This window comes from Poecilia formosa, unplaced genomic scaffold (genome assembly GCF_000485575.1).
Source record: "Poecilia formosa unplaced genomic scaffold, Poecilia_formosa-5.1.2 Scaffold231, whole genome shotgun sequence".
In the NCBI taxonomy this organism is placed as follows: domain Eukaryota; kingdom Metazoa; phylum Chordata; class Actinopteri; order Cyprinodontiformes; family Poeciliidae; genus Poecilia; species Poecilia formosa.
In genome coordinates, this window is record NW_006800170.1 from 793,643 (window position 1) to 813,338 (window position 19,696).

At 37.5% G+C, this 19,696-nt stretch overlaps 2 protein-coding genes across 3 annotated transcripts; both read left to right on the top strand.

Annotated features, from left to right (window-relative positions):
* The first annotated feature begins 394 nt into the window (after positions 1-394).
* sfxn5b (sideroflexin 5b) lies at positions 395-9,237 on the top strand. Of its 2 annotated transcripts, XM_007568827.2 has the most exons (14): positions 395-706; positions 3,506-3,574; positions 3,913-3,990; positions 4,339-4,365; positions 4,459-4,513; positions 4,609-4,634; positions 4,753-4,806; positions 5,755-5,811; positions 5,904-5,969; positions 6,194-6,284; positions 6,509-6,624; positions 6,778-6,863; positions 8,080-8,197; positions 8,410-9,237. In XM_007568827.2, exons 1-14 carry the CDS (start codon positions 650-652, stop codon positions 8,485-8,487), a joined length of 978 nt encoding a protein of 325 aa, XP_007568889.1. In that variant the 5' UTR covers positions 395-649; the 3' UTR covers positions 8,488-9,237. The 2 variants fall into 2 exon arrangements, with proteins under 2 accessions (XP_007568889.1, XP_016535549.1); XM_016680063.1 differs by lacking the exons at positions 4,459-4,513; positions 4,609-4,634; positions 4,753-4,806.
* A 1,623-nt stretch (positions 9,238-10,860) lies between these two features.
* On the top strand, positions 10,861-19,027 carry smyd5 (SMYD family member 5). The gene is made up of 13 exons (XM_007568828.2): positions 10,861-10,988; positions 11,611-11,719; positions 11,885-12,024; positions 13,113-13,234; positions 13,335-13,404; positions 13,804-13,908; positions 14,137-14,199; positions 16,145-16,215; positions 16,302-16,408; positions 16,594-16,650; positions 16,749-16,843; positions 17,831-17,901; positions 18,312-19,027. Exons 1-13 carry the CDS (start codon positions 10,896-10,898, stop codon positions 18,454-18,456), a joined length of 1,248 nt encoding a protein of 415 aa, XP_007568890.1. The 5' UTR covers positions 10,861-10,895; the 3' UTR covers positions 18,457-19,027.
* The last annotated feature ends 669 nt before the right edge of the window (positions 19,028-19,696 follow it).

Below are 19,696 nucleotides of genomic sequence, written 5' to 3' on the forward strand. Positions count from 1 at the left end.
CAATTAGTTGTCTTATTGGTTGCACTGCATCTTATTTAGGGACGTAAAACAAAAGGAAACCAGACACAAAGGCACAACACACTTTTCAGATTTTATTTGTATTAAACCTTTAAAGTCATGTTTTGTTTTGTTCCCCCCCCCCATTTTACTACTACAATCAGGTCGGATTTTGTAACATGACACCATTCAAGTGGTATTATATTTTTATCTGTCCAACATAATTTAGTATGATTAGTCAATCAACTCTGCGATTGGGCTGACATTAAACTGAATGAAAATGAAAATCGTGGTGATTCATATCACTGAATGGAGTCCAGGTCTAATTATCGCTTCTCCGTGAGACCACGCCTCCTCACACAGTAATCATAGGACCAACCTGACACCTATACGGGCGCATCAGTCGTTATCTCTCCCAAGATCAATCCGAACAGTTATGCAATGACTTTCAGCTTATCGATTATTTGGGATGTGTAGTCATGCGCATCAACTTTGCCAGTGTTAAGGCAAAGGAAAAAACTACAACTCCCGGCTGGCGTAGGGGCGCATCGCTTCGCCCGAGTTGCTCACACACACTGACTGTAGTTCGCTCGACTGTGAAAAATCCCTTCTAATGATTCAGTTCGTGAATAAATAAAAAGAGTTTGGTGTCATGGCGGAATCTGCAGCGTGTCCCGCTTTCCAGCTCGGGAGACCCCGCTACGATCAGGTAGGAGCTCCGTGTCCTCCGGTAACCACCCGGTTTCTTGACATTTTGTTTTTTTAAGGCTTTCGGATGAGAAAAAAAACAAAAAAAACAACAACATCCTGTTCCTCCGCCCTCATCGCTTCGCTTTAGATGTTGACTCTTCGCTGCAAAAGTTGCCGCCGACGTGCATTAGTGATTGTATTCATGCAAAAAACTCTGAAACTTCTGAATGCGATCAGATTTGTTGCGCTAAAGGGGAATTATTGCTCTATTGTCTTATTCTATCAGGCATCACAATGCAGAGGGTGTGCTTGTGTTTCATTTGAAAACGCACAAATCGGTGACTTTCTCCTAATTTCTGCAAGATTTTCAAAATAAGTCCAGACCAGTTCAAACTTAAGTTTCTGTGTTAACCGAAAGTCATCTGCATGCACCTGCTGACCTGAAGCTTCATGATAATTTACTGTTATGAAATGATTTTATGTTGGTCATCACTAATAATGCGACCTTCACGCCAACTCAGGTTGCTTATTAATCTTAGAAGCGTCAGAGCAATTCGTAAAACAGCAACTTTAAGCAAATCATTTAACACATGGGAATGCATAATGCAAAATTGAGTAAATTGATATCTAAGGCCATGTTTACATTATATAACTAGCACGTTTATCCACAAAACTTCTGCAATGCCATTTTGGTAAAGATCTTACCTATGTGAAAGTTTAAAGTGGCATTTACAATTGTACTTATTTAAGGCTTAATTGAACAAAACTCAGTGGCCACAATTGATTAATGGGAAAACATTGTCTGTTTCATAACTACAGGCTTATACCTTTACAGGTGGAGATATTAAAGAGGCATTCCTCTTGGCTCATTCTTGAGATCAGTTCTTTTTTCTGTTTATAACATATCAATTTGCAATTGTATATCAGTAATTTTGATATGTATCGATAAATTCTTACCTTATCATAATTGCTAAGGCTGTGTGGATGCAGCATTGGGTTGCGTATTAGATTTAAGGCTCCATCCGATTGCCAGAGTTTTACACTCAATGCTACTCTTATAAGATAACATAAATGCAGACACATATTTGTGCTTGATTTATTCATTGCACCAGATGTTTTTTTTTCATATTTCTGCAACATTTTGATCAAATAATCTAGCCCAAAACACTGAAGTTTTATTTTGAACGAGTTGCAACAAACTGATCACTAAGGTTTGCAAAATTGCTGTAATGGGATGCAAAAATTAACACTCGACACAAAAGAAACATAAAGTAACACAAAATAGCTCTAGAATCTCTCTGGTTTCTCACTAATTATCCTGTTTTAATCAGGATGTTTAGGTCATATTTATAAGAGCTGGTCTGTGTTCACTTATCTACACTTAGTTCATTGATCATAAATTTATCTATGGATCACAACGATGTTATTTCTTTCACGGTTCACTGCTTTTGTGCTTCTTCCTGCTCCTGTGTGCATTTCTTTGTTCAAAACCGGTTGAAGAACATCAAGACCAGACCGCTTTAATCATCCACCTTCAGTTTATAACACCTTGATAAAGTTGCTGTAACGCTTCTTGGGTCTCACATCAAAGCGCAGGAAATCAGGCCAGCTCTTGAATCAGCATAAATCTTGCTTTTTTAAAAGAATTTTCGGTCTGCGCTTCGAGCCGGATTCCATCTTTGCTAGCCTAGTTGTGTTCTCTCATGGGAGCTGAAGCTCATGCATAATTAAAGCCGGCTCCTCACATGGCTCCGCGCTCTCTCCACCTCTCTTACAAAACAGCACTGCAGCACATATGGCCTGTCAGAACAGGAGATGTGCAGTGACAGAAAGGCAGTGATAGAAAACCCAGAGCAGGGAATGATGGTCTATAGTGAAGACTGAAATAATGTTCCAGTCATTTCAATTAGGATATGCTGCTAAGGAGTTAGTTATAAAAAGACACTGTGTTTCCGCTGTGTTTTCTGCTCTTCATAACTAATAAATATCTCAGAGGGAATCTGACTGAATCTTGTTGCCTTGTTTTTGTCCACTGAGGTTGCCAAAGAGGCTCTTGGCACAAACTGTTAGTGGGTCTTTTCAAAGAGCTGGCACACAAACTCAGCAATTGGCATGCTGACGCAGACGGAGAAAAACAGAATGCTTGACCACCGCAGTTTAGAGCCTTCCACTAAAGTGTGCTGTTATATTTTCTTCCTGCTTTCCCCAAAGATTAATACTAATAGTTATTAGGATGAGTTTCAGTATTTAGCCAATGGGCACCGAGAGTATCTAATTTATGAAGTGTGTGTATATCATTTCAATGAAGAACACAATGTGATTTTAACAAGACAGCCCAGCTTTCAGATTTATTACATTTACTTTTTGATACTGAATAATGGGAAGTTGTTTTTACTTCATCCTTAGTGCAATAATTGTCAACAACAGACAATTTATACTGTAATGTGTTTACTTGGATGGGGTTGTTTTGAGACAATAGTGTCTTCTCTTCTCCATTACAGAATGTTTTTCAAGTGTTTTGAAAATATTGTTAATCTTCCAGATATTTCGCATGATGATTTTAATTAAATTGCTCGGGCGTTGAGCTTTTCATCAAAACAACTTTAGTCTCACAACCGTACGAGGTTTCCTGTAGGACATTGCAGAAACATTTGCACAAAAAGCTGTGCAATAACTTAACATTTGTGTCATTGTTTGGACTTTTAGACTTTTAGCTTAGACAAATATTTCCAAACATAAAATCTCCTAAAGATATTCATTTATGTTTTCTTTTAAAAGAGACTAAAATTGACCTATGTATGGTATGATGTGTTCCCAGAGTTCGTTCTTTGGACGTCTGAGACACTTTGTTGACATCATTGATCCCAGCACCCTGTTTGTCTCAGAGGTAACGCTTCCTGTTAAAGTGCTTGTTTTGCAACTATTTATATGCTTGGCATATCTTTTGTGTGCAGAGTTCTATGTTATTCCCTTTTATTGAAACAATCTGTTATCTGAATAAAATGACAGATTTGGTCTCCAGTAACATTGGACATTTGGGTTCCCTTTTCGTAATTGAATAGTAGCAGATAATGGTCTTTTTGTGTCCCCATTCTGATGCAAAAATAATGGGGATGCAGGTTGATTCTCTATTCATGCTGACAAACAATTATACCAGTGTACCTAATCAAGTAACAGGTTTGTGTGTTTATGACTTATTTTATTTAATTTTTTTTTTTTTTTCAGAAAAAGTTAAAAGAATGCATCAAACTCCTTGACGACTACAAACACGACACACTTCCTCCTGGAGTGTCTGCAGATCAGGTGAGCGTTTGCCACAGTTGATGCAAACCGTGTTTCAAAATATGTTCAGAAGGCTTGGAACAATATAAGTAATTGTTCCAATTCCAAAAGGGAATCATTTCCCTTTTCTGAAAGATTCAGAGCTGATGAATTAAATAAAACACACAATGCAAAATTCCTAATTGGTTCCTTTATTTAAAAACTAAAAATGAAGACTGTGAGAGTTTTTTTTTTAAAGCATCTTCTTGAATAATTAATTTACATAGTCGATTGCATCATAAAATATGATGCAACTTATGGTGCAAAACGTGAAAATGGAAGACAAAGATGACATTCCTCCTTTAATGACATTCTGGTTTTGCTGTGTAGTTGTGGGAAGCCCAGAAGATTAAACAGGTAAGACTGTGTTTCTTCATCTTAACCCCACTTTCATCCATCCATCCCTGAGCTGGTGGCAGCATGAGGAAGCTCTCATGCTTTGTGTCACAGGCCATCATTCACCCTGACACAGGAGAGAAGATCTTCATGCCATTTCGAATGTCAGGTATGTCCTCAGATGAAGATCTTTGTCCAGATTTCCTCAAACCGAATCATTTTTTCCCATCGCTCTTATGCTGAAATCATGTTTCCACTATGCAGGTTATGTGCCATTCGGAACACCAATTGTAAGTCAAACAAACAACCCATACATTTTGAATGTAAGCGTGTTTGAGGACAAAAAAAAAATGAAACTTTGGACTTATTTTGTTCAAAAATAAGCTCTTATTTCCTGGTTTCATTTAGGTCATTGGCCTTCTCCTCCCAAATCAGACTGTGATGTCTACCATTATCTGGCAGGTACTGGAAATAACCAACCACTGTGGTGCTTCAAAGTATCCAAAACCTTTACAGTCATTTATATTTGTGTATAAATATGATTTTTCACAATTTGGAGAGGTGGTGAGAGAAGGTGCCCTGATCAAAACCAAACGTCTTGTCCTGCATTCAAATCTTTGAGGCGGAAAACTAGCAGGGATCATCTCTATTGAAACTGAGATTGGAATAAACAAAAGTTTTAGTCTCCAGATCTCCATAGGTGGTAGAGACATATATTTAATTGCAGCTGTAACTGCATCTAATGTGTTTTTACAAAACACTAACGAAAGAGGGCTGAATGTAATTTGATGTTTTCAGATTTTTATTTGTAAAAGAGTGAAAACCATGAATATTTTTTTTTTCTGGTCTGCAATAATGCACTGCCTTGTTTTGATCCGTCATATAAAATCTCAGTAAAATACAATAAAGTTTGTATGAAGAGATGCAACGGGGAGGAGATAGAAAGTTCAAAAAGTAGAATTACCTTTGCAAGGATCTGTACGGTGAAATAAACTCCAATTACAACACAAATACAATTTGATTCAATTTGTATTCAGGTAACATGTTGATTAAAATAAAACATGGTGCCAGCATCACTGTAAAAACAATTACATTTTTAATCTTTAAATTCAAACAGAACTCATCTGCTCAAGGCAAGTATCACAATGCTTGTTGCATATATAGATTTATATAATCTTCTTGTTAAAATCTGAGTCACAATATTACATCGGTTGCATCATATTTATGCATATTTATAGGAAATACTTAAAGGCAGAAAAGCCATACTTTTTAGCACCAACATATCACAGCATCTATTATCCATTTTGATAATCTGGTCAGCTTTGCCACGCTGAGTGACTTAACTATTTTCTCGCTCCTTCCTCATAGATTATGGATCATTTGTGTTTTGTATTTTGTGTTTTCTTTCAGTGGTTGAACCAGAGTCACAATGCCTGCGTGAACTATGCCAACCGGAATGCCACAAAGGTAAAAACAACTTCAGATTCCTGTTTTTTTTGTAGAAATTGAATAAATAAAAACTGATGGCTTTCTTTCTTTTTTTTTTTTTTTCTCTGCAGCCCACTCCTACATCTAAGTTTCTTGAAGGCTATGTCGGAGCTGTGACCAGTGCTGTCTCTATTGCAGTAATTTAGCTTTCTTCTTCACCGAAGCTGATGTCATTACTTGTAATATTCTGTAATTCTTAGAAATCTAGGTATATTACTAATTGCAGTTTTTAAGTTAAAATGAATTAGATTCAGCACGCTGAAAAACAAAACAAAACAAAACAAAACACAAGATTTAGTTTAATACAACTACATCTGTTGCAGCTTTTTACTTTTTCTAATTTGGATTTTTTTCTTTAAAGCTGGGACTGAATGTGCTGATTCAGAAGGCCAACAAGCTGAGCCCTGGCACCAGAATGATCATCCAGAGATTTGTCCCCTTCCCAGCTGTAGGTGGGTTTTCAAAAGACCCTCCATCATAATGAGACTTTTATTATGTGTCCCTCTGCTGGTTAGAGCTGCAAACTCATAGAAGATACATTCTCTTTATTATCCAAATTACTATGACGGTCATAGTGTACCTAGTTTAAAATCCTACTGTTTTTTTTTTAAGAAAAATTTTCTTGTATTCTTGTTGGTGTTTTATAGTTTGTAATGCCTCATTTGTTCCTTTTTAGCAAGTGCAAACATCTGTAACGTAGCCCTGATGAGACACAGCGAGCTGTCTGAAGGTATCGACGTTCTGGACAACAACGGCAGCGTGGTGGGATCCTCCAAAATCGCTGCTCGACATGTAAGCTTCTTTTTTTTTTTTCATGTTGTTTGACTGTGAATTTAATGCTTAATATCATGGTGGCTAACTGGTAACTTCTCATTTCCTGCTTCGCTCGACTCTCTCAGCATCAGATTTAATCACCTGTCCACGATCTTTGTTGTTTATTCCCAGGCAATAATGGAGACCGCCTTCACACGTGTGGTCCTTCCTATGCCAATTTTCGTGCTGCCGCCCATCATCATGTCCTACCTCGAAAGGTTTGTGCAGAAACACACAGGTGAAAAATAAGAAAAAAAAAACAACCCAAAAACAATCACTGCATTTGAGAAATCAAATAAAACAACTAATATGTTGTATTCTTGTCAAGGAGGATAATCTTTGCTCACCAAGTCTCTATAACGACCGCTATAATCTATTTACATGCCAACAGCTTTTGCTGGGAGGTTTTCAAGAAAAATACTTTTTTAAATTTACTTTAAAGCCGCTGTTCACATTTTTACTCCTTTTGCCGATAAATGTGGAGGACGCTGTATAAACCCGTAGTAGAAGCTGCTTTACAAAGAAAAGAAAAAAAAGTTAAGAACAGAAAAATAAATAATTCACCTGCATCAAAGGCTCACTTTTTAAATGCAGGATGATTTATGTTTATTTCATGTTCGTTTAACATTAATACAAGATTTCCCTTGTGTTGAATATTTTATTGCTCTATTTTTATTCATTAGATTTTAATAATTGAGTCACCGAATACATGAAAGCCAACAGAAAAAAATGACTTCAGGAGAAGATAATCAGAGTTTTGAAATAGCCTGACTAAAGTCTGGTGCTAAATTTGCAAGAAAAATTGTGGGGTGACATCTGAAGACGACTCCAGGCACGAATGTCCTTATTTGTCCTTGGATATTTGCAATAATTTATTATTGTCTGACTTTTCACATCACACCTGACATTTTAACAGGGTCTGCAGCTACACATTTTTAGAGCCGCTGAATCAAATGGACCTTCAAATTCATCAGCTTTAGTTTAACACCATTTAAAAACTCTGTGAATTGTTTTAATTTTACTCTTATATTTATGTTATGTTACAGATATCTTCCTTTGTTAGACTCTCTTATCAGAAGGTTTGAATCTAGTACATATAATTGTGCATGTACCGAATGGGAGCCAACATATGTTGTGCCCTGAGGTTGCTACAGTGGGGGCGGTGGGGGGGAATTTAACAGAAGAAGACAGAAACGCAAAAAGGGGGAAAAATAAACTTAGGAGTTTTATTTAAAATTTAAATAACAGAAGAAATGTGCCATCTGGTTAATTAAGCTCCATCCTTCTGAATTTCCCACCCTCTAATTGTGTGAAACAGCTTCCCCCGGATCTGCAAACAATCCCAAAATAACTCCAGGCGTTGCAGTAGTCAGCCTGGATCAATCCACGCCGCAGGCTCACGTTCCCTTTTTATCCTTGTCCTGACTCACACAGGCTGCGATTCCTGCAGAGAAACTGCAGACTTCTGCTGCCCATCCACAGCGTTGTGTGCCTGGTTACGTTCGGCCTCTCGCTGCCCGTGGCCATCAGCCTCTTCCCTCAGATGTCTCAGGTACAGCGCGTTCAGCTGCTCTCAAGGCCAGATGGCTCATGGAGCAGCTGGGAAGATATTCACATTAAACATACTCCACTTAGCTCCCACAGCCCCTGCAGGCTTTTGTTCTCCACTCAGCTCTCTAAAAATGACTTTCAAGGTGAAACCCAGAGCTTAATCAATTCAGTATCATTTTTTTTCTTGTCTTTTTTTTTTTTTTCTTTTGGCAGATTGAGGTATCTCGCCTTGAGCCGGAGATTGCCATGGCAACGGATTGCAAAGTGTTGACCTACAACAAAGGTTTATGATGAAGATGGGACACGAGCTCCAAACTGAGGCTGCTTTATGAATGACTGTAACTGCGACCCTGCTGCAGGGTTTTTGGGGTATCTTACACGTAATTATTATTATTAGAGTTGTATTTACCCAACATTCCTAGACCTGTTCTCATGCTGCATTCACTGAGCCACGGTGAATCCTCTGAACATCCCAGAGATTGTTGCCTTCACTACAGCTGTCCAAGAACTCTCAATTTTTACTATAACACCTCTTTTATTTTTTTATCAATAATGTGTTTCTGATTATTTACAGAGTATTGTTTTCTGGAGTTTCTGGAGCACAATCAACCTAAATAGTGATCCTTTAAATTCTGATAATAAGATCGTTTAAACACATCTTTCCTGGACTGTTTTTGAGTCAGATATGTATTCTGTTTTTCTCACGTTTCTTCATATCTTTTTGTCCCGAAGTTTTGAGCTCTGGCAGCTGGTGTTATGTTTGTGTTTCTGTCGGATTTTCACAGCAAACAGCTGCCTGTGAAGCAACAGAAGGAACGTCTGCGAGTTGGGATGGAAGCAGCAGGATGAAAGAGGTTATTGAGTTTTTGTAGAGAAGAGGGCAGCTGCACAGTGTGAGGATTCTTCCCTGTGCATTAATATTACTGAAGGAACCTCTAAAAATACCCTTAATAGACAGCACACTGCACATTCATAGGCATCCTGGTAGAAATGTGTAAATGCCTCAGATTAAATCTCTTTTATTGCAGCAGCATATGTTAACACTAAGAAATGTTCCAACCTTTTAATTTGCTACAGTTATTCTTTCAATAATTTATTTTCTCCTCCTACTTCTTCCCTGCTGTCAATACTTTGAACAACCTGTTTTGGCAAATAGGACAGGAAGACCTCATCGGTGACCCATTTCATGTTCAGTCGTAGAGTCCAACAGGTATTTATTTAAAACAGGATCACAGCATTGTAGATCCTCCTCCATCATTGCTACCTGTAGACATGATTTATAGATTTGACCTCCACTGTTTTTTTTGTACTAGTCCTACATGTAGGGTTTTTTTTGCCAAAAACACAGTTTTATGCTGATTTAATTTCATCCCTTTACCCTCATACATTGTCATTTTGTCTATGGCGTGAGGGTAGAGAAATTAAAACATATTTCTTTTTTAGAGGCATACTTGGAAGAAAGGGACAGAAAAATGTACAAAGAAATTTAGTTTATTTGTAACCATACAGAAATATATCAGTTATTTCTAATTAGTTCAAAATACACAAAGATAATAAAATAATTCTTAACTTAAAGTGTTTTATTGTCACAAGCATACAAAATCAAATTTAGTGTTTGGCTTGTTTGTCCAAAGCACACATTTGGAGTTAATTGATCTTTACTAATTGTAGATATGTTGAAATAAAATATTTTGTTGATCTAAGCTATTTGTGCTAATAAAAGTGAATGGTACCGTGACTGCCTTTATTCAGTCACAAGGCTGTGCTGTTGTAACATAAGCTAAAGTTGTGATATAAAACAGTAGTTTCTGAAGGGTACCATCTAAAACCATTGAAATGTGTCAGACTTTGTGTTGTACATCTATATGTTGGAGCAGTCTGTAAAAATCTAAACTGGTCACATATTACAAGACCAGTTTGGATTTGTTTTAGCCGTCACATTGTTCCCTGTTTACTGGGGCTTAATGAACCTCTGCTGCAGATATTTACTGATTTATAAACTGATTCATATTAACAGAGCACCTTTTTTAACCCACGTATTGTGAATTAGCATTCACAATTTCTGACATTGTATGAAGTTTTTGTCTTAATATTTTTACACTCATGACTGTTATTCAACTTTAACTGCAATTACATTAGACTTCTTTTCTGTACATTATTTTAAATGTATGTGTAACATATATGAGATAAAATGTATTGTTTATAAATTCATTCTTATTAAATGTTTGCTTGTCAAAAATGTTTATCTGTGTTTGTATTATTTGACGTTATATATCTGTGAGTCAGTTGGTAAGGAGTGTGCTCTTGGGCAGCAGCTTTTATGTTTTTGTTTTACTTTTTTGTTCAACTTACTCAAAAATTGTATTCAAGTTATCCCGTTTCTTAATGTCTTTAATGTCATTGTATCTGAATGTCGAAGGAGTTCACATACATTCTTCTTTTATCCTTTGAGTTTAGCGGCTATTTTATATCTGAATGACTCATATGACATGTTTGACAGCTTATAGAAGTTTTATAATTTCAGTTTAGATTTATAAGTAAAAAAGAAATAAAGGAAGGAAGAAAGAATCCAATAAAGAAAGAAGAAAAGGAAGAAAAAGAAAGAAAATGTGCTACTCATCATCCCACCAGCAGGAGGCGCTGTCTCCTTTTCTACATGGTTATCTTAAAGGGTTGAAAGGGCAAATCTGTTGTCAAACATGGCTGCTCCCGTGGATGACATGTTTTCCCTGTGTGTGGACCCGTTTAAAGTCACCAGCACCGTGGAAGTCCAGTTTATAGACAACATAAAGGTGAGACTTTCCTGCTTTGTCACATTTAAACAGACTGAAGTTGTTCTGTGGCTTGGTGGCCCCTCAGAGGAGCTGTGCTGCTAGCCGCATGTCGGCTGCAGCTCACTGCTGCATGACATGACATTATACACTGAACCTCAGTGTACAGAAAATACAGTAAGAAGGCAGCGATATCACACTTTAGCTTAAAATGTTATCTATATTGTTGGATATTGTTGCATATAATGCAAATTCATTGGTTTTTATTTGTTTTTCCTCCTACGATTCACTAAGACCTTTAGTGTAGCAGTACAGAGGTTAACAGCTGGAGCATTATATCTTCTTTGTTTCTAGTTAAATCACCAACATCGTGTCTTATAATTAAACTGAAATAGGTATGATGTCATGAAGTTCAAACTGTTTAGTTATTTAATTAATTTGGAAATAATTACAGCTTATTAAACATTGCAGGCATAACTTGGTCCTAACTTGGTGGCATTTTGGTCTCATTTGTTTTATTTTTTATTACCATTTTTTATCTATCCTAACTAAATCATTGCAGTAAGGGCTGCAGTGTATTTTGCTTTATTCAATTTTGGTACATTCCTTTTTTTCCTCAAGCTTCTTGTTTGAATGTTTGCAGGGTAAGGGTCTCTTTGCGAAAAGAAGCATCAAGAAGGGAGAAACCATTTTGATTGAGCGGCCTCTGGTTTCTTCGCAGTTCCTGTGGAATTCCTTGTATAAATATAAAGGTATAAAGTGCTGTTCATTGTAGTGAAGTTCTCAAACGTAAAACCTTTTAAAAAAAAACAAACAAATTAAAGTAGGTCTGAATTTTTTGTGGAAGTTTTGTATAAAATTAAACTTAAATATTTTAAAAGCTCATAGTTTCCCTTCTGTTTTTTGCCTTTTCCCAGCCTGTGAGTACTGCTTACGCGCTCTGGAGACTGCAGAAGAAAATGCCCGGAGACTCTGCTGCAATCCCGCCCTCAGCCTTCCCCATCCTGAGCTCTGCCGCGTCCGGCCTGAGCTCCATCAAGCCTGCCCTCAGTGCCAGGTAGGTCCACTCACAAGCTTCAGTGCTTTGCTATTTTTGCAATATTGCATTTTTGGCTTTTTATCGGTACAAAAAGAAGCTACATGCTAGTTTCTGACACTTTAGGTTTTAATCAATCTCATCTAAATGCTTCTACTTTACAAATAGTTAGTTCATTAAGAATGCTCCACTACAAAGAAAATTAGCTGATAAGGCACAGTCTCCATAAATCACTACAAAATAAAAGCAGGAGGGGAAAAAATGGTAACATGTAAGTATAAAATATGGTAGCAAATTGGTGAGGTTAAGCATCTTCATCAGTTGAATGGAAGGAAGTGTTTATTTGAAAAGTATGTACTACAATTTCATAATTTTATAAATTTAATGATTCATTTATGCAAATTTACAGATTTACAGTTAGAGTTGACTGTATAGCAGTTTTAAATTCATGAGTATTACATGGGAGTCAAAGTGAAAAAAAAATAAAAAAAACAAAACAAAACATAAAGGTAACTGAGACAGATCTACAATTTATTTTATTAATTTCTCAGGATCTAAAGCTTGGAGTTAAATATTTTATCATCAACATCTTGATAATTTAACTCTGGAGTGTAATGAGTTGATCAAACTAAAAAGTTAGGATGCTATTTGGACATAAAGATAACATCTTTTTAATATTCAGTAAAAACAATTTTTCTGTTGCAATCAAATTACTTGCCCCCTGCTGGTCAGTTGCTAGATTGCACATTTCTCATTTCTACATTTTTCTTAACCAAAAAAACCCCTCCACATATCTTTTTATACAAGTGGAGGAATAGCTGATGTTCCAGAAATGTTTCAGTATTTTCTGACATTAGATAAATTTCACCCTTTGCAAATATTTCATTGAGCTAAAAATAAAGTTTGGTTACCTAAGAATTTTTTAGATGGACTTAAAACTCACTTCCCTTTGCATGCTTGAATATCTTGTACTTGTATTTTCAGCCTGGGAGACGATGAGACCAATACACTTTACAATCGCTTTCTTGATTACATTGTTGCCAGGTGGTGCAAAACTGTTTTCATCACTTTTTGTTTTTTTTGTTTTTTTTTATACTGCTGCTCTGCAGGTGATGTACTGCAGCAGTGAGTGTCGGCAGGCAGCTGCAGATCAGTACCATCGGGTTCTGTGTCTGGGTCCCTCTGAGGAAGATCCAGACCATCCCATCAACAAGCTTAAAGATGCATGGAGGTGACGCAGACTTTAACTCGCCATTTTATCACCTCTTGTGTCCTGATTGCATTCAGACATGTTTGTTGGCTAGTAATTAAAAGGCATTGTTTGCTTTTAGGAGCGTGCATTATCCCCCAGAGACGTCCAGCATCATGCTGATGGCCAAAATGGTGGCTGTTGTCAAACAGGTGAGTCTCTAATGACTCACATGTGTTGATCTGAAACCAAAATCTTGCAGAAATCTGTTAAAATTAACTTGACAAGTATCAGATGCGGCAATACAAAATGTACCTTCTGTGGATGTAATTAGATTTTCACCCTGCATTGTTTCATAATTCAAACCTTATTGTTAAATCAGCCACGAAATGAGTTTTAAGATTGATACAGATGGCCTTAATTAGAAAGTTGCTTCATAAAATGTTTGAAATCAGCCAGGCAGGTTACAAAATTAAAGTTTAATCAACATATTAACTTAAGCAAAATTAATTTTCAGTTTGAGCTTTTTTTTTTTTTTCTTTTATTAGACATGAATTAAGCTGCTGTTTACCATTGTAACTAATAGACCCCATGATGTGAATGTATTCCAGGCCAAAGATAAAGCACACTGGCAGAAGCTGTTTTCTCACTTCTGCAGCCGGGCGGCGAACGAGGAGGAGGAGATCGCCCATAAGCTGCTGGGAGAGCAGTTCAGGGTGAGTTGGCTTCCTTTTGGAAACCTCAGGTCACAATGTGTGTGTGTGTGCGTGTGTGTGTGAATTATTTTAACTCTGACAGTTCAAAAAGAACATCACAGTTCTTCACAGCTCAGCGGGCAAAGCAGCAGAGCGCTTTGACTTGAACCTCCCGCTGTGGCTGCGTTTGCTTTATGAAAAGGTGTTTGTTCAGTGGGATCTAATTTTTCTGTCCCGTTGTGTTTGCAGGGGCAGCTGGGCTCGTTGCACAGCCTTTTTAAGGAAGCACTTTATGACGAGCATCTCAGTCGGGTCAGTATTCCTCACATCCTTTTCTTTTCAGTCTGGCAATCATTCATTTCTTATAAGCACAAAAAAATTGTGCAAAACATTACAAAAAAGCAAGAATTTGTTTGGGTTTTTCAGAGCTTGTCAGAAGTTTACGTACACTAATAATCAGCATGAAATAAGGACGCTGAACAGTTTTTTTTCTTTTCAAGGTGGAATCATCAAATAAAAATGTATGTTGAAGATTTTTTTTCAAACCCATTCATCATCAAATATGTACATTAAACCTCCAATAATATTCAGTTAAGTATCCCTTGGCAATTTTTCATATCCTTTAACAAATGTTTTCTATAAAATTGTCACCATAAAGCTCAAATGAAATGCTCAGCTGCCATGTGGTTGAGCTGAATTCTGTCTGAAGAAACGTTTTGTGATCAGATGAGACAAAGATTGAGCAGTTTGAGATTTCAACCCTCACAACACTGTACCAGATGTCAAGGTGGTGGCAGCATCATACTGTGGGATTGCTTTGCTGCCACTGCACAAACTATGTGGAATGATAAAGTAGGGTGATAACCTTAAATCAACACCTGGATAAGAGGTTTTCAAAACCACCTGAATCTGTTTTCAGAATTACCTCATCAGTTTTTCAGTCCTGCTAATGATCTCATTATTTGACTGAGGTGTGTTGAAGCAGAGACACATGTAAACGTTGCAGGTTGCCGGCCCTTGAGGACTGGATTAGAAGGCCTCTCATGGTTGGTTTTAACTTGAAGGGAAGTGGGAGTTCCTGCAAACAATGATCTTATTCACGCATTAAAACTGGTTCTGGGAAGGATTAAGCAGGCTGACATATGATTTGTGAACAGGATTACCAAAGCCAGGACCTTAATCCTATTGAAAATTAATGGCCTACGCTTTAAAGCTGAGGCAGGAAACCAGTCACTATAATAAACTCGTGGATTACCAGCAGCTGGTGAAACGGGGGAGTGTCTTTTCACACAGCTGGCAAACACCAGAGATGTGTTTTCTTCCCTCTTGAAACAAACACCTGTGAAACTACCAACGACGTCGCCATCACTTGGTTGATCCAGGACAGGAAGTATTCAAACCCCCGCAGACCTGGACCTGTGTAAGAATGTGGAGATGGTGGTGGACTTTGTCAGAGTTTCACGCAAACCCTCTTTCCTAACTTTTTACTTACTGCGGATCCCTTCAGATTACTAAGTTCCACCTTTTCTCTGGACCTGAGAAGTTTCAGAACAAAAAACAATCACAGGTTTCTTCTTCTACTAGCTGTCACTTCAAACACTTAACATTCAGAGTTCAGCAACTCGGTGACAAACAGTACAGTTTTTATCTTTCATACATTTATTTATATAAATATTTGTATGCCGAAAACAAATGAAAGCCCAGGTCTTTGCTGGTTTGCACAAATTTACTAAGGGATGTTTATCTAACTGTGGCTGTGAATGCATTGTTTTAGAACTGTGAAGCAAAAATCCACAACTTGGTTGTGAAGTTATTTGTATGAAACTTTTCATCATTAAAGAAAGAATGATCCAAATAAATAGTTTTCAGACTTTACAAGTAGAATATGGGAAGTTTTTATTAGAGCTACATGTATAGTTCAGCATGTTTTAAGCTCACTGCTTTTAGCCCATGCATGCAGCATTTTAAGGAGGATGGTGTTTAAGTACGTGTGTTTCTAAAGGGCTTAATAAGTTGCTGTTTTTTCCTGATTTGTTAACAATTGTAGATTTTATTCTGATTAAAAAAGTTAACATTGGATTACTTTTCCAGTTTTTTTCTGCTCATTTTAGTCTCAGTGTTGGAATCAGTATGTCTTTTTAAATGTTGTTTCTCTTACATAAAAAATATTGCAAAATAACTCACCATGCAACTCTTATTCAACCAAGCGTTTATTTGTAATCTGATTGAAAGCAGTAGATGTGTATCTGTGTTGCAGTGGTTTGTTCCTGAGGGTTTCCGCTCTCTGTTTGCGTTGGTGGGAACAAACGGCCAGGGCATCGGCACCAGGTGAGCCCTTCCTCTGCTCCTGCCTTTAACTATCCACATGCTCGCTTCCGGATCTCTGTTTGAATGTCATTTTGTGTCTAACACAGCTCTCTGAGTCAGTGGGTTCATGCCTGTGATGCACTGGAGCTTCCCGACCAGCAGAGGGAGCAACTCGACTCTTTTATTGACCAGTTATACAAGGACATCGACAAAGGTCACTGTTTTATCTCAGTACTGCAGTAATTTCTGAAGTAAATAGATTTATTCTCTGCTGAGGAGATTTGCAGCTGTCATATTGTCTGAATGAGAGCTTGTTCTAGTCTGTATTGCAGGAACAGCAGTGCATTCATCCAACAGAAAGTCGAAGCCAATGAATATAACTTGTGTGTTTCTGTGCAGCGATGGGAGAGTTTCTGAACTGCGAGGGATCTGGACTTTACCTGCTGCAAAGCTCCTGTAAGTGTCGGCGGTGTTCTTTGTTTTATCTCCAACAAAAAGGTTCCAGTTCTAAGAGTAGATTAAAACAGAAAGATTTCCACGTTTGAATCTCGCAGGTAACCACAGCTGCATCCCAAACGCGGAAGCGTCCTTCCCCGACAACAATTTCCTGCTTCACCTCAATGCCCTGAGTGACATCAGCGCAGGAGAGGTCAGCTGACACTGCTGGATTCACAGTGATGTATTTTAGTGCGCCAAAGACGGGACAGAACATCCCTTTATAGTCTAGCTTGGTGTTCTCCCCTGTCAGACGGTATTAGAAGGCTGAGATGTCCAGAATCGGAGTGGGTTTGTCAAGCTGTCAGAAAGATTGAGAAGGCTTGCATCTGCATGGCACAGTAATGTCACAGAAGCTGTGCTAGTTTCACAGCAAATCTCTCCTGTGGATGTGGGGGAAAATACGAAGAAACAGGGGGATTTAACTTACTGCTGCATTGTGCACAGACAGGCGAGGAACATATTATTTTCTTTTTCTTCTTGGTGAAAAATAGTCCAACTTTTCAGGGGTTCCCACGCAATCTGGGAACATTTAGGACGGTGTAGATTTGAAAGAACATCTGACTGTGTCAAAATACATGGCTTTAATTATAGGATGTTGTTCATAATTTAGTCTGCTCTGTCCATTTTCTCTGTTTATTCCTTCATCTTAGCAAGTTTAAAGGAACAAAAGGAAAGTGGCAGGGGGAGAAAAAAGGGGAACAAATGGCTCAGTGAATGAAAACAACATGTCAGTCTTTGTAGAACCACAAAATCGTATCGAAGAAAAAGTGAACACAAGAATACTAAAAACTTTTTTTTTTTTTCTTTTTAAGTCTTCCGGCAACGTTTTGGATTCTCAGTCTGTTGTGGGACGAAGTAAACATCATCAGCAGTTCTGATGAGACGAACATATATCTGTTCATCCAATTATCCATGCATCCATCTGTCTTCTACGTCTATCAGTCCATTGACTTTTCCTTGCATCCATCCGTTTGCTCATCACTCATTTATTCCTTTCCGTTCATCCAGTTGAAATTTTTACGTGGGGAAAAAATGTGCAGGAAACCTCAAGCTTGTGTTTTTTTTTTTTTTTTTTTCTTTATCGAGGGCGCGGTTTCTGCTCTGGGGTCCTCAGTTCAATGTTGTCTTCTGTTTTCAGGAGATCTGCATCAGTTATTTGGATTTCTGTCAACGGGACAGGAGCCGACACAGCAGGCACAAGATTCTGAGGTAAACACACGTAATCTGTAGGATAAATCATTTAAAGGCAGGTCACACTCTTATGGATTAAATGTGGATCAATAAAAAAAAAAAAAAAAAAAAAAAAAAAAAACAGCAGGCACTGATGGGCAGTCCTGAGGCAGAAACGGCATAGCTGCTGCTCATTGATCAGCATGATGTCAATCCATCTTCAAATTACATTCAGTCTCAATAACACCTGAAGTTTTAACGCAACCTGCTTATTTAAGTTTTAATAAAGTGCATTTCCACCCTCGGTGAGTGTTTCCATCATGCTAGTTGATTAAATTATTGGAAGTATTCACTAAAATAGTTGCATTCATTTGCTGTGGCGTCTGTCTGTTAGCATCTTCAGCCATTTCCGTGGGTGCAATATCTTGACCGAGTGTTTTTCTTCGCAGGGAAAACTACCTGTTTGTCTGCTCGTGTTCAAAGTGCACATCCCAGATGGACGAGCTGGACGTCACATCTGAGGAGGAGGAGGAGGGCGAAGCAGAGGGCGAAACAGAAGGGGACGAGATGGAAGATGAGATGACAGATGTTTGATGAAAGACTCTGCCATATTGTTCTCAGCTTTTCCCGTCCCTCTGAAACACGAGGCCAAAAAGAATAAAGACTAGTTCAGACTGTGATCTGCATGTCCAGAAGCGTGAAGTGACACATTTCACTCTGTATTTTAGAGATCCGTAGTCAGATTATACAGAACTACAAGAGAGCAGTGGAAACGGTTTCTCTTAGTTGCTTTAACCCCCCAAAAAATGTTAAAATAGCTGTAAATATACCTCTTGATGCTGCATTTGTAGTTTTATATTTATTTTTTCTTTGTTTGGTTAAATCTTCTGCGAATGATTTGATCAAACATTGACATGCTTATAGATCCAGCAAACGGTAAACAAAATCAATATTCAAGATGGATTTCTCACAGTCAGCAGGTGGGCAGAAAATGTTGTAGGGTTCAAAAGTCTTTATTAAGCTCTCCTGTTTCATGCTTTACTCAAGTATTTTTGTAGCTTTTGAAGGAAAATCTCACCTACAATTCATATTTTAGGTGTCTTTGTAAGAGAATTATGACTGTTAAATGTAATAAAACAATAAGCAGATAAATGGTTACACTCTATATATTCGTATTTGGTTTTCCATGATTTTTAAAGTGATATTTAGAAATGCTCAACATTGGCATTAGTTTCTTCTGGGTTTTTAATTTTCAGTTGGAATAAAAATCTGAAAGAGAAATATGTAACAATCAGCTCCCTGTTTGATATATAAACTATTATTATAACTATTTATTTTAATAGTTATAAAACAAAATCTTAAAAAAAAAAAACTAAAAAAAAACTGGAAATATTTATCAGCCGAGTCTCAATGTACAGTTTAGGCCCTTTGTGGGTGAGTCAAAATTCATAATAAATTTAAACTTTTACACATTTAAAATGAAGAAGTGATCCTTAAAATAGATGACATGAGTTAATCTAAAATATTTGACCAGAGCTACAGACAGTTGTCTGCTGCTGTCAGAAATAACAGTAACTTTAAGCTTATAATGATTATTGTTCATACATTATTTTTTAACATGCCTCTTTCTGAGTATTTGGTTTTAGGACCCTTATGTGAAACCTTTTTTGGCGCAGATCTGACAGGTTTGCGTCTTCACAGTAATTTAGCTCTTTTGCTTTTAGTATAAACCACAATCCGGTCAGTGTAGCAGCAGACGCCATGTGGTCAGTGCTGATAGATGTCCTTCCAAATGCAGTGGTTGAGCATTAATAATTAAGTGCTTTGAGATAAA